Source organism: Schistocerca serialis, chromosome 6, assembly GCF_023864345.2.
Source record: "Schistocerca serialis cubense isolate TAMUIC-IGC-003099 chromosome 6, iqSchSeri2.2, whole genome shotgun sequence".
NCBI classification, from domain to species: Eukaryota; Metazoa; Arthropoda; class Insecta; order Orthoptera; family Acrididae; genus Schistocerca; species Schistocerca serialis.
This window is the reverse complement of record NC_064643.1, coordinates 563,490,386-563,516,969: the sequence shown is the minus strand read 5'-3', so window position 1 is coordinate 563,516,969 and position 26,584 is coordinate 563,490,386. Positions and strand designations below refer to the sequence as shown.

Genomic DNA, 26,584 nt, shown 5'->3' with positions numbered 1-26,584 from the left:
GTGTGTGTGTGTGTGTGTGTGTCCCTGCCACGGCTTGGTGAGTAAATTTTTTTATCTATCCATTTACTTGTAATAATATTGTCATTGTTCCACCCTGAATTTTCCACTGTTCCGTATTAATTTGTACCATTTTCAATATCAGAGAAGGAAAGTTGCTACTCACCATATATTGGAGATGCTGAGTCGCGATAGACACAACAAAAAAATTCACACAATTATAGCTTTCGGCCATTACGGCCCTTGTCAACAATACACACACACACACACACACACACACACACACACACACAAATTGAACTCGCAGACATGTCTGCCGTCTGCAGGCTCAGGCAACTGAAACCACACTGTGGTTTCAGTTTTCTTTTAATCCTAACTGCATTTTCTCAAGACCATTCTATACTCCAGTTTTGTTCCAAGAGAACGTTTTAAGGACAAACATGCTCTACCTCTCATTGATTCTAGTAAGGTACGATTCCTCATTTCTGATACCATATCTGAAGTTCCCCACTGAAGAGTCATTCTTTAGTTTTATCTTCCATCCACAGTAAAATATTGGGTTGTCTTGTTAGTGTGACTTGCTGCAATTTATCAGTTTCTGTGCCTCTTCCAACTTGTCAGAGTGTGTCGATATTGATACATAGAGTTTACCGATTTCCATGGAGTATCTTTCAGTTGCTTTTAAAAACAGACTTTCTATTCTGCCACTCTTCATTATCTGACTATAATTTTGAAATCTCTTATTTATAATTAAACCAAGACCTGAATTTTCTACCTGTTTTGCTATGTCCAGATTTTAATGCTATTTCATTTATGCATTTTATCTTATGTCATTTCTCTCACATCACTATTCTCCATGTATGTAATTACTATGCAAGATGCACCTGAGAGTTTAGCAGATGGGTAACAAAACCAGTTTCAGTCTATTTCTCAGTTCTTCTGCTCTTTAACAGCAGTTGGGAAATTATTTTTGGGTCCTTCAGACCTGCAATTGAATTGTTCGCCCAAACAACACTGTAATGAACACTTTTGTCAAAAGAGAGCTGAAATAGCGTTTTGTGAGATGTACCATTGTCTCTTCCGATGCAGCACACCACATTGTGGCACACAGAATGTTGTAGCAATGAGCTGAGAGTGAAAGGGCTTCAGTGAGGAAAAATAACTTCAAGGACACATTCGTCACTGGAAAGACGATAAATGAAAGGCAATGTAGGGCAGTGGATACCCTTACATACTGAGGAGAAATTGTCCTTTTCCTCGAAAATCATCATCTGATGGGGTGGATGGAACAACGCTGCAACTGCTACTTGTATTGAAAACAGGGTTTTCACAATCTGCATAGCCAAAAAGTTGTGTGTGTTAAATACTTGCAGAGCTCTAATATAGCAGTTAGTCCACACTGAATAGCTCTGAACATAGTTCCGATTCCTTATCTGACTTTCATATGAACATCAGCCTAACCAACACAACCCGTGCATACATTCAGGCCAGAGGAGATACAAAATCACACTGGTAAGTGGGCTTGCCAAATTCTTTGCGAATTTGACTATTCTGTATCACTGAAATGCTACCACAAACACTCTTAATCTGAAAAGTCGTTTCCTCCTCCTCTTCTGGGTATTTCACTTTCTTGTCAGGCAGTTTACGTATAGAGATACTTTAAAAAGTGATTTCAGATTTAATTTCAAGGTCAAATGTGTGTTTATAGTGTGCCAAAATTTTTATGTAGATTTTGTTAAGGAATTTAAGAAATTTAAAATGAAAAGCGCTATTTAACATGCTAGGGATGACAAAGCATAAAAAATGCTTGCTGCTAATATCAGAAAAATCAAAACAATTACCTTCAGGCTTTTATCAGCATTGGATACAAGTTTCAGGAAATTTGGGACACAGAGCTGCATTAGAAGAAGTTAATTACTATTTGTTTCAGTTGAAGACCATTGTCTCAAACCTATATCAACATTAAAAAGACGAAAGTAACTACAAAACCTCAAAAGACAAAAACACCATTTAGACGTAACATACGAGGGGCGTTTGAAAATTCCGCGAGTAGTCCAAGAGATGGCCCCACCGGCGCGTATCGAGGTCGTGTTTAGTTCATAGCATCTATGGAAAGAACGTACACCAAGTTTCAGTCATATTGGTCTCCTACTTTGTGTTTGGCATTCGTGAGAATCAAGGAAGTCAAGTGATTGTCAGAAAATGGATGATAAAGAATTTCGTGTGGTGATTAAAAATTACTTTATGAAAGGCAAAACGCTTCAGGAGACTAAAGAGAAGCTTGAAACTGTGACTCTGTTTATCAGTGGTTTCAAAATTTTCAGAGTGGCCATTTGGGCAGAAGTGATGCTAAACATTCTGGATGCCCTGTGGAGGTTACGACTCCAGAAATCATTGTTAAAATCCATGATATGGTGATGGATGACAGAAGGGTTAAGGTGCATAAGATTTCTAGTGCTGTGGGTATCTCGAATGAACGGGTACATACTTTGCATAAACATTTGGACATGAGAAAGCTATCCGCTATATGGGTTCTGAGATTGCTCACGCCTCACCAAAAATGGAATCATGTGAAATGTTGCAAGGATGATTTGCAGCTGTTCAGGAAGAATCCGCAGGACTTTAAGCTTAGTTTTGTCACTGTGGATGAAAAATGGACATACTATACTCCTGAGACCAAACAACAATCTAAACAAAGTGTTACCAAGGGAGAAATTCCACCAAAAAAGGCGAAGCCTATTCCTTCGGCCGGAACTGTTATGGCGAGAGTCTCTTGGGGTTCGCAAGGGATTATCCTCATCAACTATATGGAAAAGGATAAAACTATTACAGGTGCATATTATTCATCGTTAGTGGACCGTTTGAAAACTGAGCTGCAAGAAAAATGCCGGCAATTGGACCGCAAAGAAGTACTTTTCTGTCACGACAATGCACACACCTCAGCAGTTGTGGTTGCAAAATTTATGGAAATCGGATTCTAACTCGTTTCACATCCCCCCTATTCTCCAGACTTGGCTCCCTCGGACTACCATTTGCTCCCCAATTTGAAGAAATGGCTTGCGGGACACAGATTTTATTCAAACAAGGAGGTGATTGCAGCAACTAATGTCTATTTTGCAGTTTGGACAATTCCTAATGCCCCTCGTAAAAACATTACTTATGAAAATTGGACAGTACAAATCAAAATGGCCCTAACCACTATGGGACTTAACATCTGAGGTTATCAGTCTCCTAGACTGAGAACTACTTTAACGTAACTAACCTAAGGACATCACAAACAGCCATGCCTGAGGCAGGATTCGAACCTGCGACCATAGCAGCAGCGCGGTTCCGGACTGAAGCGCTTAGAACTGCTCAGGCACAGAGGCCAGCCCAGTACAAATCACTCATGTAGAAACATAAATTATATTCACTATCAAGGTCATGAACAACAGCAAGGTACACAATGATTTTCCTGCATCAGCAATTATCTTCATCCACAAAAACAAGTAACTGAACATATGTAATCAAGGGTAGCACCTGAGTAACCAAAATACTAGTAAACTCAAAGATAAAACCACAAAGACATCAGATTAATCAGTTATCATAATATCAATTTTTTAAATGTAGAAATCACGTTACATGCACATTACAATGTATTACTTGTCTAATAAAAAACGGAATGACAATAAGGTAAACCATGACAAATGACAATCAAATATGATTAAAGCAAAGGTGCCAACAGTATTGTTGCATCCAATTTTTGAGTACAATAGAATGTACAAGTCAGTGTATCGCACGTTCAATGGACAAGCACCCAGAAGCTAGGAATACTAAGTAAATGACTAAAACTGAGATTCCAAGTACCTTAGTTATAAGCTTCATAACCATAGATACAAGAAAAACTAAATGGGCATAATAGTAAAAGCCTGAAGAATAAGACGTACACAGTGTAAAAAAACTTGGTGACTTACTGAAGAGAACCTTAATGATATAATGCACAACTGTTGCAAATACAAGTATTTCACATTTACTGCGAAACTTAAATAATCTAGCATACAGGGCATATAAAAAACAATCATCAACCATTACTAACTTAGGTATAATTCTATTAATGTGCAATAATGATGGCCAACACCATCTATGCAGAAATGTACATGAAGTCAAATGCAATAAGCCATACAACAACCATCAGGTGTAATCCTATTAGATATTACAATGCAAAACCTATGTGTGTCGCGCATCATATCTCAGGAAGCAAAATACAGCTATACACGTCACTAGTGCGACCAGTTGTATTGTATGGTTGTGAGACATGGGCAAGCAAAATTTTTTGCCCAGTATACAATGCAGAAACTACAAAATGTAAAAGAAGGCACAATGAAGATCTGTTCAAATGGTTCAAATGGCTCTGAGCACTATGGGACTTAACATGTGAGGTCATCAGTCCCCTAGAACTTAGAACTACTTAAACCTGACCAACCTAAGGGCATCACACACATCCATGCCTGAGGCAGGATTTGAACCTGTGACCGTAGCGGTCGCACTGTTCCACACTGAAGCGCCTAGAACCACTTGGCCACAACGGCCGGCTGAAGATTTGTATCGGCGGTTTAAGGAAGCTGATATTGGGTGAGCGATTGCAAGAAGAAGACTACAGTACGCAGAACATGTTCTATGAGCAGAGGGCACTCTCTCTAACAGATTGCTTCTATACCAGCCAACTGGTAGACATCCAAGAGGTGGTTCACAAACGAGGGGGAGTGACAGGACCTAATGACCCTGGGAGAAACAGATCCAGCAGCCAGCACTGAAGATGCCTGAGAGAAGTAAATGGGCAAACATATGTAATAAATTTCTGTTATGTTAAAGCTATTCTGTCATGGTTTGTGGACTTTCTGTGGTAAACTTTTAATTATGTTCTATGTATGTCTTGTATTTGTAATTTTTGTCTTCTGTCATGGGCCTATATGGCTTGTGTATGTGCAATAAATAATAATGATGATGAATGCAAAACCTTACACTTTTACAGGTGGGACCAGAAGAGGTAATGTGACTTACCAATAATAAACCATGCATTATAGTACACATGCAATACATAGAAATGAAATTACCTGAAAGCACATAAAGGAAAGTATTCACGTTTAATATACAAAAAGGATGGATTATCATCAGGGACAAGAAAATTTAGTGAAAACTGTAACATGAAATTGTCAATTTTTAGCAAAATATCAAGAAATTGTTAGTTTTTATGAAATATCATATCAGTAGCTTTTATGAAGAAATTGACAATTTTTATGCAATTTTGTGAAATTTGTCATTTTTGTGTATAAGAAAAATGTCGTAACTCTGAGAATAGCAGTTTACAAATTTTTGTAACTGCTAGTTACTGAATGTTGAAACTGCCTTATGACTGTCTTCAATTTCCTCAAGGCTGAGGGTCATGTATAACAATAAAATGTATAGTCATTTTCCATGTTACTATGATGTGATGTCACACCCAACAGCACAGTTTGGAAAAAAAACAGCACCAAACTGGAAAAATAGCACAAACTGGACAAATAACATCGAAAAAGGAGAATCAGAACACTGATATTGGCAAAAAAACAGTGAATTTAGGAATATGATTTCACAGATTCTGAGAAAAAACCCAAACATGACAAAAAATAATACTGAATTTGGGGGGGAAAAAAAACACAAATCTGAGGAACACCTAAGTTGGCAAAAAAAGTAGAATGGAACTTGGCAAAAAAGGGTCGTTCTGAATGCGGCAAACAGGAAAACCAAAGAAGGAAAAAAGAAGTATGAAACTGGCAAAGAGCAACAAAGCTGGCAAAGAGCAACAAAGCTGGCAAAAATTACACTAAATTTAGCCAGAAAGATACATTGAATCTGGCACAAATGCGACAAAACCAACTGTATAATGGGAGAGGAAGGGGGGGGGGGATGGAGAAGGCGGAAAAAGAGGGGATTGGGGGGGGAGGGGGGGGAGTGGGCAAGACAGAGATGGGGAAAAGGAAGAAGGGTATGAGGAACAGATAGCTACATACCTGGTAGCCTAATTTGAAGAAGAATAAAACTTGGTGATACTAAAGGTTAAAGCACTGTCTTGACAAAGACGCATAGTGTACCCTGAGAACTGGTATGGAGTGGAAACTTTTTTAAACTATCTAACAACAAATTATCACTTAGCAGGACCTAATCATCCATGAACTACACAGTATGGTGCATCACAAACAATCAACAAGGATCATATATGTAAAGGAATTTCTACTACATCAAAAAAGTTATTTAAATAATTCTTTCATTCTGTTCATTTAAAATCTGATATGGGTGTGTGACTGTGCTAAAATATATTTCTGTCTCTTCTAGTAAAATCATACCTACTCCATTGTTAGATTTGGGTAACACTGCTATCTCATCATTTATATCACCCAGAGAGTGTTTGTGGGTTTAAGATGACCAGGGAGCTGATGTATTACTTGGGTGAGAATATTCTTTAATATTATTCTAAGTTTTCTTCCAGCATGACCTACATAAAATTTGTCACACTGCAAACATTTAATCTTAAAGAAGAAGTTGTAGGTTTCCTGAAAATTTGTAGGTGCTGTCTATTTTCATTTTGAGGAACTCTTAGTTCAAAAAAATTAATATCTCCATTATCTTCCATTTCAACAGTAAATTTAATCCAAGGACAAAAATTTTGAAACAGATGATGTAAGCTATCCAACAAGATTAACAGAATGCACAAATTCCATTATTGACCAAATATTCATCTCAGAAACAACTTACAGATTCACAAGCAGAGTACTGAGCATGGGTTATAGCGATCATGAGGCACAGCTGCTGTGTATAGAAATGCCAACAAGTAGTAGCAGTTCTGGAAAAGTAGTTGAAAAAAGAACCTTTTCTGAAGATAACATTAGAATTTTGAATCTCTTACTGGCGAAGGAAAACTGGGAACGCATCGCCACTCAGAACAATGTTGATAGCATGTACATGAGTTTTTAGAGCATCTTTCTTCACCATTTTAATGTAGCATTTCCAAAAGTAGTAAAAACAGTAAAACCTAACAATAATAAGCAATGGGTAACTAAAAGCATAAAAAATTCCAGTGAGAGGAACAGATTTCTGCAGTACTCTTGTAAGAAATATAGAGTAACCCAAGAATTTGCAGATTATTCAAAAGCTACAAAAGAATATATGGTAGAGTAGTCAAAGAGGCAAAAATTATGTGGAATGACAATTTGATAAGAAACTCATCTAACAAAATGAGATCCACATGGAGAGTTATAAAGAAAGAAACTTTTAGTTCAGTGCCAAAGAAAAAGAATGTATCATTAACACTATAAGGCTCAAAAGTCACAGACCCAAATTCAGTTGTGGAAAAATTCAATGAATACTTCACCTCACTAGCTGAAGACCTCATTCAAGTACTCTGTCAAGGTCCAGTCCCAAGTTTCTCCAGCAAGTCAGTGATATCGACTGCTTCTATGTATGTGTATGAAACAAACCCCAAGGAAATTATGAGTAAAATTAAATCATTAAGCAATAAAATGTCAAGTGTTCTTGATGAAGTACCTGATTTCATATTAAAAGCATGTGCTCACCACATAGCAAACCTCTTGGCAAAAATTTTCAACCTCTCTTTAAAAACTGGTGTATTTCCAGATAATTTTAAGATAGTATAAGTTTCACCAATGCTAAATAAAGGTACTTCTGAAAAAAATATCAAACTACCAACCCGTGTCGCAGTTAAGTTCCTTCTCAAAAATTCTAGAAAAACTCTTCTATGACAGGCTTTTAAGTTTCATAAATAAATATGCACCTCTTACAGTACAACAACATGGTTTTAGAAAGTCTAAATCTACACAGACAGCAATTTTCGAATTCTTAGACTGCATTTTAAAATCCCTTGATCAACATAAATTAGCTGCAGGTATTTTTCTAGATCTATGAAAATCCTTCGACATCCTGGACCATAACATTCTGCTTGAAAAATTAGAAAGACGAGGAGTAAAAGGTGTAGCACATAGCTGGTTGTGTTCATACTTAAAAAACCACAGGCAGAAAGTATCACTTCAGTATGAATTTAACAAATTGAATAAAACAAGAAACAACACCTTTCTTTCTAGGGAACTACCAATAAAATATGGTGTACCACAGGCCTCAATCTTAGGTCCACTACTCTTCTTGATTTATGTGGATGACTTAGTTGAATATAATAGTCCCACAAAAACTATCCTGTTTGCCAATGACACCAGCATATTGCTCACTGGATCCAGTCCAGAAACTTGCGGTCAACAGCAGAAAGTTCTATGAAAAGACTTTCTGAGTGGTTCACAAAAAAACAAACTCATTATAAATACTGAAAAAACTGTGTGTGTCTATTTTCATTTAATTCTTCCAACTAATCAAATGTCTATTCAAGCCCAATAAAAATGATCCCCTAGAAAATGTAAGTGTCACAAAATTCTTGGGTCTCTGGGTTCAGCAAGACAAAGTGGGACACACATATAAATAACTTCTGTGTGCTATGGCCTAAGAATTTTAAAAGCTACAACAAGCAAAACAACGGTACTGCAGGCATACTACGCACAGTTCCACTCACTAATCCTATATGGGATCATTTTCTGCGGATACTTAACTCACAGTGTAAAGGTTTTGAGAATGCAAAAAAGAGCTTTAACAATAATTTGTGGCCTTAAAAAGATGGAGTCCTGTAAATCCCATTTTACTGAGCTTAAGTTCTAAATGCTCCACCCCTGAAAACAGGCAAACTGCTACAGAACAAAAATGTACACAACTATAGTACCAGAAGGGAATCAAATATACATCAAAAATATCACCGAACAACCACCTATCAGAGGAGCATAATTAACATTGGTGTAATACTACACAATAAGATACCAGAGGAAATAAAAAATACTACTCATCCAATATTTAAAGCTAAACTAAAGCCATTTCTAATAAAGCACTGTTTCAATTCTGTCAGAGAATTTCTGAATAAGTAACAAAATTAATTGAAATAGGTACCTAATTTTAATTTGTCTACTATTTTGCGAATACTATGTATTATTGTAACTTATCTTTGACCTGTCCAATATCAATTGTACAATCAGTGCTATATGATAAAACTGGACCAATAAAAAATTAATCAATTAATCAATCAATCTATCTATGTTTGCCTAGCTCCCCATTCAAAAGAATCAATGTGTCAATAATTTTCTTTTATTATATGTGATCTGATACATAGTTTTAGGTTTGTTATTCAAAATTTCATGTTTAATATTATCTATGAATATATTGGTAAGCGCACCAACCAAACATCACATAACTAACAGGGAATCTCTTGAGTGCAAGGCCACTGAAGTACACACTCGAATGTGTGGACAATGTACATGAGGAGTACAATGACAACAAAACATGCTTAACAAGTTGAAGTGACATTGAAATAGGTGTCGAGCCATGTAGCTCATCATTCTTTTTGGACAGGGAGCTACAAACCCTTTCTCCAGTGAAATGTAGTAAAGGACCGTCTCCACCCAAGGAGCGGGTACTAAGCAGATAGGCACAACAAAAAGACTAGCACCAATAACTTCGGCAATTGTACCCACATCAATGACTGGTACTGCAGCTCACAATGTGGCTATAGTTGCCTGAGACTGCAATCACGTTTGTGAGAGTTGCACGGGCAGGTGTGTGTGTGTGTGTGTGTGTGTGTGTGTGTGTGTGTGTGTGTGTGTGTGTGTGTGTGTGTGGTTTTTTTTTTTTTTTTTTTTTTGATGAAGGCCTCATGGGCCGAAAGCTTTATTTATGACATACAATTATGCTAACTGTTAACCTGAATGGTAAATTATTAAGTCTACTGTGAAATGTTGCAGATGTACTGCCCTTTACGATTCCTTCTCGTGTGTCTGATCTTGCAGGGACAGTAGGCAATCTTTACGTCACAGCAAGGAGAAGTGGGAAAATGGGCATAAGAGAACTACAACTATGGTATGAGCACTTCTTTTGATCAATAGCTGGTCTGTGTGTAAAAATCATACTCTTCTAGAACAAACTATCCCTCCTGAGAAGTGTGTGACATTGAAATTCATACCACCTGGAACCACTCACAAATTCAGCCTCTGGATGTTTGTTTCTTCCTTGCCTATAAAACATATTATCACACTATCTGCAGCTATGCTTTAAAAGAGTGCCAGTTTCATAATATGCTCCACAACAGACTGTTTCACATTTCTTCAGTTTTCATAACCCTGCTACACCAATGTGGTTCTATTTGCATTCTTTAAGAGTGTATATCTACATGGTTTGTAAATCCCACAAGGAGTTCACCTTCCATCTTGATGGGGATCTTGGGATCACTGTGGCATGCCATTTTTCATTTGGTGTTCATGGTGCAAGTTAATAGTTTGTTTTGAACATTTATCGAATATCGATGGTGTCCATTCTATGAATTGTGATATATACATGCCACAGAAGGTTGATCTTTGGCCTTCTGGACATTCATTTTCTGTCGCCCTCCTGATGCATATCGTGAGTCATTAGGAGCTTTTTTTTTCCCTGTCATAATTGTTAACACAACACTTTCAATTACACTTTACTAAAGACTGAACATGTGATCTTGTACTCAAGAGGTTCCTTGTAAGCCATTAGTTTGGCTATAAAAATCAATATTAAAAGAGAACTAATTCTAGGATAAAACTGGTGTGGCGAATTCAACTAGCTCCATAATTTCAGGAATATTGGTTTCTTTATACTGTATTATTTGCTGCAGCAAATTTTAGAACGAGAGTCAAAGAGCAACCTTGGCTGAGCAATACATCAGCTCTAGGGGCACATCTAAAAACTTGCAAACACTCTATGGGTGACATAAATGATCAGATAGCATAAATGATCAGATAGCAATGTTACCTAAATCCAGCAAAGGACTAAGTAAGGATTTACGAGAAGAGACTTGAAATATTTTTTAACACTACACAAACTTACATAAGATCCTAAATGAACAGAATAATTTGAAAAATTAAAATTATTTAAATTTTGTTGATAATGTAGAAATGCTGTGACATTTATGGCCCTTGTAGACGGTTTTGGTGCACCATATTTCTACTTATGGATGGTTATGTCCTGACAGGTCGTAATTTAGTGTTAAGGTGGTTTCACTCCATACCATTATCAAGGATACAGTGATATTCTTTTGTCAAGACAGTGCTTCAACTTTTGGTGTCACCAAGTTTTATTCTTCTTCATATTTGGGATGTCAGTTATACAGCTATCTATTCCTTGTACCTCTCCACCCTTTCCTTTCTTCTGTCTTGCCCACTCCCCCCATACCCTTCCCCAATAATAAGGTTGGCTTTGTCTCAGCTTTCACACTAATTTGTTTATAAATTTGAATATTACATCTTTAGGTGAATTTTAAACTTGGAAGTTTGACCATTGTCTCCATATGTTTCACTTTGTTGGTCTTTCTGTTCAGGTATTCTGACACTGCATGATTGTGATAGATCACTACTCTGCATTCTTGTAAGTTGTTACCCAAGCTTGTTGTTTTCTCATACATCTTCAGATTACAAAACCAATAGATATTTACATATTAGACTATTTCTGATAATGATTGATAATAGTCCACTCTTTTTTTATATATTAAACATGAATGCTTTTCTTTATGCACTGTCAGCTAATGTTATTGCTCTGTACTGCAGTTGTACCATTATTACTGGTATATTACTGATTTGTCGAATTACCCCTACTGGTACTCCCTGCAAAATATGAGGTTCTGCACTGTAATGTTTAATAGGATTACATCTCCTGATCGTTATACAGTTTCTCGAGATGAGTACCTTTACATTTCTGCTCTGATGATGTAGACCATCATTATTCCACATTACTGGCCTAATGGATATTTTACTTAAGTTCTTTATGGTTAGGAATGGTTGATAACCCCCCCCCCCCCCCCCTTTTTTTGCTCCATTTATAGCTAGAAACCCCAAATCTACATCTATACTTCTCATTTGACAGTTTAGAGTTTATAATCCAATTTAGTATGGACTTAAAGTACATTTACAGCATCAATCACATAGTGACTGACTGCCTCTCACGCACCAGCAATGTAGCGAGCCCTATTGACTTTTCTGAACTGGCACATGTCCAACAGGATGACCAATATCTCTGAACATTCGTCGAAGATGCCTGATCAGCATTGCAACAACAACAACAGATCAACATTCTGGGAGAAGATGCCAATTTGTATTGTGATAACTGCCAAGGAACATTTTATCCTTTTTTTCCCCCCATCAGCTTTCCAACAACATGCCTCCAATCGTGTCCACAACCCACGTCACTCGAGAGGCCGTATCACCTTTCAACTCGAGTCGCAAAGCTTTGTTTGTACAGGTACGGAGAGGGATTACCAAGAGTGGATGCAGGCATGCCTTCAATACCAGTGTTACAAAGTACCCCATCACGTGCACGCATCATTGGACAATTTTCCTGACACAACCTCTTGTTACACTCACGCACACCTTGATGCTGCTTCCTCTGCCAAAAAACCAGTGATATCTCCTTACAATGATCAACCTACATACTCACTCACATGAGGCAACACCTACGGACATCATCACTGCGGAAAACTAAGCCTCTGGCTTCACGTCAACTTGGCTAGCTAGCTAGGTTTGGTTGCCCGCGTCACGTAACTACCGATTGAGGCAGGCAGTCTGAATATGAATTGTTCACACAGCTGGCTAGATTTTGTGCATATGTGAACAATTCAAGCTACTAACACCCCAATAGTATCGGCTTGGTCAAGAGATGGCACCATTCTGTGAATGCAGTGCTGATGTGCCATGATACATCCTGGACTTTCGCCCTTCCGATAGTTCTCCTGGACTTAAGAATGGCATATAAGCAAGATTTGGTCATAAGTAAAACTTCATACGGTGCCGTTTGTAGTTTTACTTATGATCAAAACAGGCTTATGTCTGTTGAAGTTATTTTATTTTATTGATTGTGACGCAACCGCTGGGCTAAGATGTTTTTCATTTTTAAAAGCGTATGACTTCTGAAGAATGCTATATTATTATAGTTGAAACCATGGTCAAGATGTAGTATAAACATATTTTGTGCAACAGTAGGCTGTTTCTCATTCAAAAGAAATAGGATCGTTTCAGCAGTTGCCAGAGAGCGCCAGATAACAGGCATCACAGCGGTTGCACAACTAAACTGACGCAGGAAGCCCGTATGTTCGTACAAGTAAATTATTAAAAGATCTTACATTACATCATGAAAGAAACAAGACATTACGAGGATACTCCGAGAGCATCAGAATTTCGTGAACCATACTAAAATCCATATTTCGGATTAAAGTGCACATTCGTATGTAAATTTCCTTGGAGTACCAGTACTGTATCATCTCATGTTTGGTTCTTTATTATGGCATAATGCCATACGTGCTAGAAGATGAAAACATGCACTTGAAATGTAGTTGAAATTAACCAATAGTGTGGGATTAAACACTTTGTTTCAAATAAAATGACTGCCTCAGCTGAAAAGATTAATAAAAGCCAAATTTATTTAGCACGCCGGCAAATATAACTTCATTGTTCTGCAAGGCGATTAATGCTTGACTGTCAGAAAGGTGGAAACAAAATAAAATCTGAAACTAATAACATATTTCAGGCTTTCATAATTGTGTCAATGTATTTTTACAAACTGCCTATTGGCTTCTGTCCCGGGTTCTTTGGCCGACGTTCATCTAATGATTTTTCTGACGTTTCGCCAGCACGAGTGGCTGGCATTGTCAAAGCTTCACCCTCCATTGCTGGTGGAGGGTGAAGCTTTGACAATGCCAGCCACTCGTGCTGGCGAAACATCAGAAAAATCATTAGATGAATGTCGGCCAAAGAACTCTAGACAGAAGCCAATAGGCAGTTTATCAACAAGTGGCCACGAAAGCCTTAACAATTTTGTAATGTATTTTTAATTCTGTTGGTAGCTCCTGGTCATAGAAATCCGTTTTGTTTTCGTTTGACGAACGAACAATCATTGAAGAGGAAACGGCAAAATCGCTAAATGTAACTACGGTGACGTGGAGACTACCCACCTCCCAACTACAACTCAGATTGCTCTCTGCATCAGCCCCGTGGTGGCCCCAGTATTTAAGAGGCAGAGGTCAAACTAGGACAGTAAAGTTTCAACATCCCTGCCTCGGCCAGTAAACATGAAGTCACCCCACAAGGGGTTATGGGCATTAAAATCTCCCAAAAGCAGGAAAGGTTTAGGGAGTTGATCAATCAGTGCAGCTAATACATTCAGGAGTACTGCACCATCTGCAGGGAGATATACATTGCAGACTGTTATTTCCTGCGTTGCCCATATTCTTACAGCCACAGCTTCAAGAGGGGTTTGAAGGGGCACAGTTTCACTACAGGCTAAGTTTAGGACATAGACGCAAACTCCACCAGACACTCGATTACAGTCACTATGGTTCCTGTAATATCCCTTATGGCCATGGTGGGAAGGGGTCAGCATTGCCAGGAACCAGGTTCCCTGGAAGGCAATGCAGAAAGCAGGTGTAAAGCTTAACAGCTGCCATAGCTCAGCCAGGCGGTGGAAAAAACTGCCACAATTCCTTTGGAGGATGAAATCATCGTGAGACTGGAAAGGCATGGAACATTCAATGAGGCAGTTTACGCGTCAGGGTCACCTGCTGCTACCGACTTTTTGCCTGAGCAATCTATATCCATTGTGTTTGAGGATCCGGTGAGAGCCATGTCCTCAGCGGACACCAGAATCTGCACCCCATCCTCGACGCAGAGCTTGTAGATAGCGTTGGTGTTGGTGCCACCGCAAGTTCCTTGTTCTTTGGGGTCTTCTTTTTCGATTTCTTGCGCTGTAACATGGGTTTCCCTGGCTGGGAGGACTTCGCTGAATCAGTCTCCGGGACTGAGGATGCGCGTGAAGCCGTACGACCAGCTGCTTTTGGGCTCTTCAGCAACTGGCAGGTCCACCTTTCACACTAGCAGAAACCTGGGAAGGGAGTAACCCAAGGGACCCCTTCCTAGCGAGAGGAGCCAAAGAAGCCTGATGATTCTCTGGCTCAGAAGCGGGGACTGAAATCTCCAATGGTTTGGGGGGTGTTGCTCCCGAAGTACGTGGTGCGGGAGCAACAGGGAAGGAAGTGGCCCCCACCATCAAGGGGGCAAGTGTAGTCTCCCAGTTGTGAGGGGTGACATGAATTCAAGGAACTGATGGGGCAACAACAATTCTCGTAGCTGCGGCATATGAGGTCATAGCCACAAGATGTAGGCACTCAAATTTCCTTTTAGCCTCAGTGTATGTCAGTCGGTCCAGGGTCTTATATTCCATGATTTTCCTCTCTTTCTGTAAAATCTTGCAGTCTGGTGAGCAAGATGAATGATGCTCTCTGCAGTTGACACAGATGGGAGGTGGGGCAATGGAGTATTGGGTTGGGATGGACGTCCACAATCTCGACAGGTGGGGCTGTAAGTACAGCGGAAAGACATATGGGCGAACTTCCATCACTTAAAGCACTGCATCGGGGCAGTGATATATGGCTTGACATCACAGCAGTACACCATCACCTTGCGCTTCTCGGGCAATGTGTTACCCTCGAAGGCCATGATGAAGGCACCGGTGGTAACCTGGTTATCCCTCGGACCCCGATGGACGTGCCAGCCGAAATGAACACCTTGCTGCTCTAAATTGGCATGCAGCTCACCATCAGACTCCAAAAGAAGGTCCCTGTGGAATATAATACCCTGGACCATATTTAAGCTCTTATGAGGCGTGATGGTGAGAGGAAATCCCCCAACTTGGCACAAGCGAGTAATGCCCGTGACTGGGCAGATGATGCAGTTTTTATCAAAACTGACCCAGAGCACATTTTGGACAAGCCCTCCACTTCCCCAAACTTGTTCTCCAAATGCTCGACAAAAAACTGATGCTTCATGGACATGAAAGATTCCCCATCAACTCTCATACATATGAGGTACCGGGGCAAATAATCTTCACTGCCATCCTTAGCCTGCCATTCCTCCCATGGTGTGGCCACGGAGGAGAATGACTTGGGGTCATATTTCTCAGCATTTAAGTTCGACTTTGCCCGCTTAGAGACTGCTGGCGGCAGACCACCAGCAAGAGATGACGTACTACGCTTCATGGTGTGTCATCTGCTGTGATGCCACTCACTCCGACCAGGGGCTCCCACCACAGGTGCCACCCAGCCACAGCAAATGCCACCTGGAGTCCTGATGCCCCAGGGTGACGGGCATCTACTCCTTGGCATACGTGGGGAGTTAACGGTGCAGGTATCAGCACAGTGATCCCTGTGTTGACAGGAGGCTACAACCAACAGGGTACATGGTGGCCCCATCACAACGGACTGGCTACCGTGCTGTAAATGAAATGAAAATAAGTCCATGGCACAGAAAATGACACTGCATAGTGCATGGTGGATGGTGGAAAACGCACCCAGGAAGGTGTCCTCACCCAAAAGATGGAGAATGGGCAGGACTGCAATGCAACGACGAGAAAGTGGGCTAAAGGTCTCAATGCACAATGGACACAATGCACCAGGTATGGCGCCCTTCCCCAATTGGCTCACTCTTCAGGAAAACTTTGAAAGCTGGAGGTCAAACCCTACAGGGGACGATCACATAAAGGACGAAAAATACGAGACTCGTTTTAGTCTCCTCTTATGACAAGCAGGAATATCTCGGGCCTATTCTAACCCCCGGACCCACAGGGGGATGAATTACAGGCAAATGGGGGTCCATCTCCTTATTAATAAACTATTCCCAAGCGAGTTCAGGTATTCACATTATTTTGCCCATCCCCTGTATATTGCCTGCAACAATAAATCCCAAATAGATGAGCATAATTTCTTTTTGGTTTCCTATAACATTTGTCTTTATTCAGTTAAAACATTGTTTTGAGTGAACAATTCAAGTCATTCTCCCTAAATAAAAAGTAGTTGAAGAAATTGGTTTTCGAAGAGTCATGTTATCTACACATTTGATCAAACTTCATGTAGTAAGATACAGGTATAGTAGGAGCTGTCATGCCTCAGGGGTGAAGTTAACATTAGGATGAGTTAAAAGTGTTCATGACAATCATATTTTGGAGAAGCTAGTTTTATGACATTAGTAAGTAATAGTGGTTTCAGTTTTTGTGTGGGTTTTGCAATTCTTGTGAAAGACAAGATGATATCTTTACCAAGATAGCTGCACCACAATCAATTTGAGGACAATGCAAAGTATGATCCGCCATGTTAAACTTGCACGACAGCCAGACAACAGCACTTCTGCCAGAGGGGTGATTTTCTTAAAATATGTTTGGAAGACCAAAATTTGTAAAGCCACAAAGATAATCACTTTTATGACAGAGGAAATGGCGCACAGATGTAAGTATGCTTAAAAATGTTCAACAACAACTATTATTATCACAGTTCTTAAAAGCACCTTGCGTTTCTCTCTCGTTGATTGTACCTATTATACTGAGTAGAAGCAAAGCTTAGCTTGACCTGTACATAAGAATGACAATCAAAAATTATCACATGATTACAAGTTGAACCATATATTTTACCTGCAGTACCAAAAAGCCTTTCAGTAAATTCTTAATATGCTGTTGACAAACTACTGTAACACTTATAATGCCCATGATACAAACCAATCAAGTTTCCAGAAAGTTGAAACACGGTAACTGCATTAATTAAAAGTTACAGACAATGTGGAGCAAGCCATGGACAGATCCAAAGTGACTATTTTGAGACAGTTCAATTTCAACAACATGTTTGATTTCCATATCATATTTTTGAAAATAAAGCCATTTAATTTTTCAAGCAGTACACTCAGTGTGCAACAGGAACCTGAAAAGTATTCATTGTTGGATTTGATGAGTCTACATGCAAAAGTGTTCAAAAAGTTCCTCAGCAGTTTTGTCTTCAGTCCACTGCTAATCTCCCTAACATTGATATTTTAAATGTGTTACATTCTTACAACTATTATTTAAAAGTGTTACATAAGTGCTAATCCTAATTGTGTCACTTTGGTATTATCAAGTATGAATGATGACCATTATTGTTTTCAAGAGGTACAAAACTGGGTCTCAAACTAAACACTAAGATACCAAAAGTGATCATCAAAATTTATCACTGAATATTTTTGTGAAGCAATTCCACCTACACTCTCACTGTGTTCCACCACTTTACCAAATTAACAACATACCTTACATTTCTCAATGAGCACGTAGTTTTAAAAGAACAGGCTGTCATAGTTAGCATGAAATTTCTCTAGCCTATACCAACTTCAAAAATGTTTTCACTTAAAAAAAAAAAAAAAAAACTCACCGGTTATGCCTTGTCACTAGGACTGTAATATTTATCCAATACTTCTTGAGTGAGGTATGTATTAACATTTGGTTATTTCATGATGTTAGTCTTATCATTCTCAGTCAGGCTGCACATGAATGGATAATATGTGGTGCTTTCTTCATTGAATTCTTTGTCATCAGTCTCTTACACGTATCTCCTCACCTATCAAATATAAGGGATGATCAAAAAGTTTTGGTTTGAAGTCCATACAGACCAGAATCAATGTGTCAATCAGGCAAAATTGCCATGAGCACTGTGGTAAACACAGTACCAACACACCAGGTTAAAGATAACAGTTTGGTAAAACACTGTCCTGGTGCATAGAGATGTCTGTAACTGCCTGCTGCACATCCTCACCTGACAAAGATTGTTGACCCTTCCAAAACTTTAAGGACCAAAGACTTGATAATCACATGGGAAGAGATCAGTACTACGGGCTGGATGCTCCAGAGTCTCTATTGCAGTTTTCCTCAACATTTCGCCATAATTGCATACATATTTTTCATTTTACAATGAATGCCTACTGGTGTCTGATCTTTGGCAACCAGGAAAAGAACCCCATCATGTCGGTCTTGTTTGGATACTCTTGATAAGAAAGTCACCATAGTTCTTTCAGTAAGAGCACTAGAACTGAAGAGCGTTTCACCCTTTACAGTATCCTTGGGAAATTGTCATGTCATTTACCACTTCAGACTGGTGTGCCAGTAGTAATAGCTCACAGAGCTATCAATAAACTCAATAAGAAACTCATTTTCCACATGCATGTTGGAAGGCACAAATGGCTCACTATCCCTTGCCTACATAATGGTGCTTTATATAAGCCTACCTGTGTCAAGTTGGGTTACATTGCATACACACTACAGCAATGCCCTCAAATGGAAACTTCTTGATCGCCTCTTATACCTATCAATACTTCATAATTGCAGTACTTCTGATATGCATGCACGTAATAAACTGTGGGTGACCAAACTGATGTTGCGTTCTTTCTGTCACTGGAATAGCTGCCAATTTTATCCCATTTTTTCTTGCTCTTCTCCCAGAATAATTAACTAATTCCCTTGATTATATTATTTCGGAATTGTTGCCATGCCTTTCTTATATATATATTACACTTCCACCAAATATAAGTGATATTATGGCAGAATGCATTTAAGCTAATGCCAATATGATTGACATTACTGTAATACTAAATATTATTTGTAACTCTTGTATTATTCATACAGCACTGTCAATTGTAGGGGAAATATTCAAGGATTAGATTTAAGAGATGACCGAAGGCTTTAATTTTGCCAGGTATAATATATATATCCGTAATTAAGTAAGGCAAGTAATTAAGAAACTATGAGAGGAGAGATTTGCTATTAATGAGTCAACATTAGCATTTTTAATGTTTGTAGTTCAGCAACAAAGCTTGAACTGTTAATACTGCAACAATGAAATAAAGTGTGGAGATATATTTACCATCTCAGCTCTTTCTGCATAGATTTGTCGCTCTAATTTGGTGAATTCTCTTAGTTCCTCATACTCCTTTTGAAGTTCTTGTAGGTTAGCCCGTATAATGTGTGGAGGAGTTTCCGTTGCCTCTGAGCAACTAGATATTTCACTGAAATAATAAAATGAACTGACAGGAATGTTTTCAAATATTTCATAAGCTGCTCTTTCAGTAAGAGCACTAGAACTGAAGGGCGTTTCACCGTTGACAGTATCCTTGGGAAATTGTCATGTCATTTACCACTTCAGACTGGTGTGCCAGTAGTAATAACTCACAGAGCTATCAAATAAACTCAATAAGAAACTTCACTAAGAATTGTTACTAAATTGAAATTGGCTAAGCAAATCTGTTGCTCAACATTAGTACTGCTACTGGTTATTTTAGCCTGTGTATTACAGAAAGGTTGACCCAAAATGCTATTTTTTTCTGCTGAAGCATGAACTAGCAGAACAATCAATGTTGGAGTTCTGATAATTTTTTTATCATTCATAGCAGGAGTCTCTGCATAACACGGAAACAGGAATAAGCTGTGCAATAACTGCAACTTGAATTATTATGCCACTCTTTTTCCATCAAGCTATAACATCCAAGAATCATGAAAACAATATAATCCAGTGTGTGTTCATAGGTTTTCCTGGCGAATATGCTTCTTAAAAGTCTCTCAGGCAAGCAGCAGGACTGATTTATCATTTTAGAATGAATTTTTTATGGCATGACTTGATATCATCAGGTTACTCTTGCTGACTGACATCCTAGTCAAGTGTGTGTGATATATAGATTGGTTGTCCCCCATCCCCCATCCACTGACTGTGTATGGACACTGATGTGCTGGCTACGGTGGTGGGTAGCTTGTGCTCGGGAATCGAGAGGTGATCGTCAGTCTGCACTCCATCTTCTGCTGTGTTTGGACAATTTCCAGTACCAGAGCCCACACTTGACTGTGTTGAAATCTATTGGCCTTGTTGACAAGGTTCTCATGTAGCCAGATTTAAACAGTCTTCTCGAATACACAGACTCAATAGTGGAATGTGTTTTGCAGAATTTTTGTATCTTCATATTCCACTTTGTGGCTGGTTTCCAGGTAATGTTCCGCAACTGGTGATTTTATGGGCTGCTGGTGGTTGGTGTGCCATTTGTATGTTCTGGTACCTTTCTTCACATGCTATGTAATACACTTCTTCTGGAGCCCCTGGTTGCCTTTTACTGTCCCTAAAAGGGATTTGGTCTCTACTGGTAGGTGGTACACACATTTGATATTTTGTCTTCATAAAATTCTATCAATTTTTCTAGATACGTTATCTGCATACGTAATGTAGGATATCTTTTTTGGTTGGTCTTCATTGGGTGCCAACTGGGATGTAGTCTTTTGGTTGAAGGCACATCAAATTTGACAGCTGCTATAGTTTTTTTTTCCTTTCTTTTCTGGAACAGGTCTGTGAGGTGGTCCAGTTTTTCTGGTTTTAGGCTTTCTTCATCTGAGATTGCATGAACTCTGTAGACCAGCATGTTTAGCACTCCTTCCTTTTGTGACAGTTGATGACATCTAGAGGCGTGGAAGTACTAGTCCGTGTGGGATTTCTTCTGATAGATGCTGTGTCCCAGAGTTCCATCCAGTTTTTTCCGTGCCAGAACATCTAATAATGGCAGCTAACTGTTTTGTTCCACCACCATGGTGACTTGTTTTTCAAGTCTTCGAAGAAAACACTGCAAAAACGAATTCATGGCATCCAGATATTGATGGCTCCAGTTGTGGAAGTATCCAAGTATCTGACTGTATATATGGAGTGCATAGCGGCCTTAAGATGACATTAATGAGATGCCAAAACTTGTTGTCTACATAAAAAAAAAAAAAACTTCTTGAAACATACAGCTGTTCAGTAATTTTCCTTCATAAATATCAACATATCTGTAAAAGACTGTTGGTTTAATGGTGCTGAGTCTAATACCTGGTCTTCAAAGACTTGCATGTACAGACTGGCAACCACAAGTGACAAGCAATGTCCGTTAAAAAGAAAATGTGAGGACATGAGCACAAAATTGAATAGTTTGGGTGAATGAGGACTCATTTCTTTTCAATACGCAATCACAAAATGAAATACAAAGACACAAAATTTCTGCAAAACACATCCCATTACTAGGACTGTATACAAGGAGCATATCGAAATCTAGCCACATGAGCATCTCATCAACAAGGACAATGTATTTTAAGTTAGCCAAGCATGGGCTCTGCACTGACAATTCTCCAGACAGAGCAGAAACGGAACACCAAGCACGGTGAAGGCAGAGTGCAGACTGAGAATCGCCACTGGATTCCCGAGTGTGAGTTACCATCCCACCCGTCCACTCAACCCCACCCCACCATAGCCAGAACATCACATTGTCCATACACAGGGTCAGTGGAAGTTGGTGGTGACTGGTATATACACCAAACCTACTGATCCAGGATGCCAGTCAGCAGGAGTTCCCTCATAATGATGGCACATTATGCCATTGAAAATTCATTCTACAATGATCAATCACAATCCAGTTGCATGACCAAGATATTTTCAAGCAATGTGCTCCAACCCTTCCAGTGAATTAACAACTAATAAAGAGATCTGTAGTTAATTCATGGAAGACAAGCAGGAATATATATTAACAATGTGCGCAACAATATTATGAGGATAGTGCCAACAGTTTAACAATCTGTGTAGCACCACCAACATTTTATAAGAATTCAGTTTGAGTTTGTCTGCAGCTCTGAGAGCAGTTGCTGCTGACACTAACCTGAAGTGTTGAATGTGGGCAACAGTTTTCTCACATATCATTTCAAGGGCACTCCCTATGCACCTAGTTTAGATGAAATCAAACAATAGAAAATCCAGGATGGGATGTAATAATATTACAAAAAGGAATGTTGCTACTCATAATATACTGGAGATTCTGAGTTGCAACAGACAGACAGGCACACGCACGCACATGCGCCCCCCCCCCCCCCCCCCCACACACACACACACACACGAGAGAGAGAGGGAGAGAGAGACTGCAATCTGTGTGTGTAAGACCATATTGGTCGAAAGCTAATTTGTGACAGTCTTTTTGTTGTGCCTATTCACGACTCAGTGTCTCTGCAGTATGGTGAGTAGCAACTTTCCTTTTCATAATATTGTTAGTTCGGATAATACTGGTACACCAAGTGTAACAGTCTGAGGAATGGTGAAAACTATGTATCAATCTGAACACATCTCATTGTCTGATTCCTGCACAATACTGGACACAGCATTTGCATCATATGTGAAACACCATTTATTTCTAAGAGTTCTTACTGAAAGGGTAACTTATGAAATCTGAAAATAGCAGATGGTTAAAAGCAAAGAGACTGTCCGTATGTTTCTTTCCCCCCAGAATGAAGAAGCCCATTAAAAGAACTACATCTTATCCATAAAAAAGAGCATTTTGACATCTCATTCATAATACATACATCTATTACTGGCCTTTCTTATCATTAATATGCCCAGTTTGTTATCCTTATGCTCTTACCCATTATGGAACAACACAATTTGCACCTTGTAAAGAGCACATCTGGACAATCATTACCGTATAACCAAAAGCAAGAATGAACCCAAGACAGAATCCTTTTGTTCACAATGTCTAGTGGGTTCAAATTCATATTAACACAACTACATAAATGTTGTTTCTTTAGAGAGGATTTGGTGAAAATTAAAATATACCATTATTAAACAGATTATTCAAAAGAAAAACTTTCCTCAACTGTGCAACACAAGAATAAATCAGTATCCAAAAATGATAAAGCATAAGTCTAAGGAGGGAGGAGGAATCTAATCAGCTAGAGACAATCCAGTAGCACTTTACTTGACTGACAAGTTTTTGGGAAAGAACAGTACTGTGTAAAGAAGATATATGTCAGAGATTCTACAGAGTGTTTTAGTGTCCCATATTCTTATGTGCCCCCCCCCCCCCCCCCCCCCCCCACACACACACATATCCATCCACACATATACAGACACAAGCAGTCTGCTTGTGTTTGTATGTGTGTGTGTGTGTGTGTGTGTGTGTGTGTGTGTGTGTGTGTGTGTGTGTGTGTGTGTGTGTGTGTGTGTGTGTGGCGCGCGCGCGCGCGAGAGTGTATACCCGTCCTTTTTTCCCCCTAAGGTAAGTCTTTCCGCTTCCGGGATTGGAATGACTCCTTACCCCCTCCCTTAAAACCCACTTCCTTTCGTCTTTCCCTCTCCTTCCCTCTTTCCTGATGAGGCAACAGTTTGTTGCGAAAGCTTGAATTTTGTGTGTATGTATGTGTCTGTTTGTGTTTCTATTGACCTGCCAGCGCTTTCGTATGGTAAGTCACATAATCTTTGTTTTTAAATATATTTTTCCTGCATGGAATGGAGAGAGAGTGTAATCATGAACAACATACTAAAAATCCTGACTGGAGGAATGTGAGTGTGGTGTTAAGCGAAGTTAACTTTTTCTGTTTTTTTCTTTGACTCTATTGAAAACCACAGCATCTAGCAAAAACGTTACCAGTACAAAATTAAACTACGTTAGATTTCCTACAAAAAAGATCCTGTTCGCCTTTCCAATAGGACTAAGTTTCCATATTGCAGTTGATGAAAAAATGACAGATTATTAAAATAGTGTTTTAATGACACAAAATTACTGTTTATTATTAAATGAAGTTGGTAAGGAACAAATAGAATAATAAGGGATTAACTTTGTTCTGGGGTGTAACAGTGTGAAAAGGCATGGAGGTGGAGGTTAGAAGCATGAGGGAAGGTAGGTCACTCTTTGGGGGTTATGCATTTTCTTTCATCACAGGTCTGCAAAATGAAGAATGAGCTGGGAATTCCCCATTCTCTCTATCATGTTATATCACAAAAAGCAAATACAGGGTATTTCACAAAGTTACACCAACTCTTTCACACCTCGCCTCATGAATGACTGGCGACAATGTGCACAGGTGCTGCCAATGGGAGAGAGTTTAGTTTCCACAATGTTTGTTATTCTTACATTGAATACTGATATGAGTTGCTAGTAATATGAGTGCTGGAAAAGCATATGGACTGGTTCTATGTAAATTTCAGCACACTGTTCCACACTGCCATGGGGGAAACTTGTCTTAGTCATCCTTTATGAAGAAGTAGTATTCTTCCAGGAAAGGCGACTTTCTCCAACACAAGCACTGCTCACTTTTCAGTTTACATGCAGACTGTATCTCCCCAGCATTTCCTGTCCACTGATTTTAGTAGACAAAATAACGTCAATGATCTCATGTTTATGTAGTTGACTTATTTTCAGTTTATTAAGTGAGTAATTATTAGCATTTGTAAATTGAGTTTACAAGTAAAACAGGTTTCTGTAAACATTGTCTGAGAAGTGCTTAATTTGTGTGGTGATGTCAATGACCAGTGGCCAATATAGTGCTGGTGAGAAAGGGGTTGGATTTGTTAAGTGGCATCTTGCCTTGTGAGAATTTTCACATGATCACAATCCATAAGATATTGTATACTGCTTCATGTGTGTCTTTCAAAGACATGATGCTGTGTCATGAAGAACATTATGATTGTGAAAGATTAGAAATAAAAATAAAGCTGGATACTATTCAGAAGGTAGATTCACTGGAGTAAATTCTGGTACAGATGCAATGTCTATCCTGAAAGTAATCTGTCATGATTTAAATAAAATACTGGTATAGTTATAGGAAATGTATTAGGAAAATCTCTCATTTATGCCTTTGTATTACTTTCCACATAATCACCATTCAGAACTATCATCTGTCTTAACTAAATGATACATTTGTTCTGCATAAAACCCTCTCGTATGAAAATACAGTCTACCTGTGACAGTATTTTGAAGTGATACATGAGGTGTAAAATTGAGATTACAAGGAGGACACTCAAAACTATCATATTTAACAGTAATAATTGGTAGCATTCATCTGTATTTATGTCCTGCACATAGCTCAACAACACTTGTTTCAAGAGTATCAGGTTGCAAAATTTAGCTCCTGAAGTTAAAATACTAAAAAATTTACCAGTAATAGTAACTGGATCATTCAAGACTCTTGGAGCCCACAGCAGAACAATAAGACATGACCTACTGTAGTGTGTGATGTGAGACAGGACAGCTGCTGTCGTATCAATTTAAATGTAGGAGGAGGACCACAGTCCAATGTTTATTTTATTTTATCTTATGAATGCCAAAATTATTAGTTTTTTGGTGTTTTAACTTTGTGAGCTAGGTTTTACAACCAGAGAAAGAGAGCATTGTCTGTTGAAGCATGTTGCTGAGATACGTATAGGACTGAAAATGGTCGAATGCTACCCATAATTACTATAAAAATGTAACAACCATTACCTCACACCCACGATTTATAATATTAAACTATATTTAAAATGGCACAGTTATTTTTATTTGGTAGGCAGATTCTGGAGGAGCAAAGCTTCACAAAAACAAAAATTTTTGTATTTTCAGAAATGGTCAAGTATCTACGAAAAAGCTGAGACACATGGTCACTTACTTTGACCCCTCTTCCACTGAGCGAAGTTTTAGGGAAATTGGATTATTGCACTTCCCAATTTCTCCCCCTCAGTCTGAGCCTGATTATGGAAATGGACAATAAAATTATTTTCATAGCAGATCTATGTAATGGTTGGTAGTTGTTTTATAATTTCCTTATCTTACAATGTAGCCAGTCACTTGCAACATAAAATCTAACGAAGTAG

At 38.9% G+C, this 26,584-nt stretch overlaps 1 protein-coding gene across 1 annotated transcript in view; it reads right to left on the bottom strand.

Moving 5' to 3' along the window:
• The window catches only part of LOC126484423 (uncharacterized), a 251,771-nt gene that overhangs the window by 58,488 nt on the left and 166,699 nt on the right, over positions 1–26,584 (bottom strand). Inside the window, exon 11 of the mRNA XM_050107937.1 lies at positions 19,832–19,973. Coding sequence (XP_049963894.1) covers positions 19,832–19,973 — 142 coding nt within the window. The remainder of the gene's footprint in view (positions 1–19,831; positions 19,974–26,584) is intronic.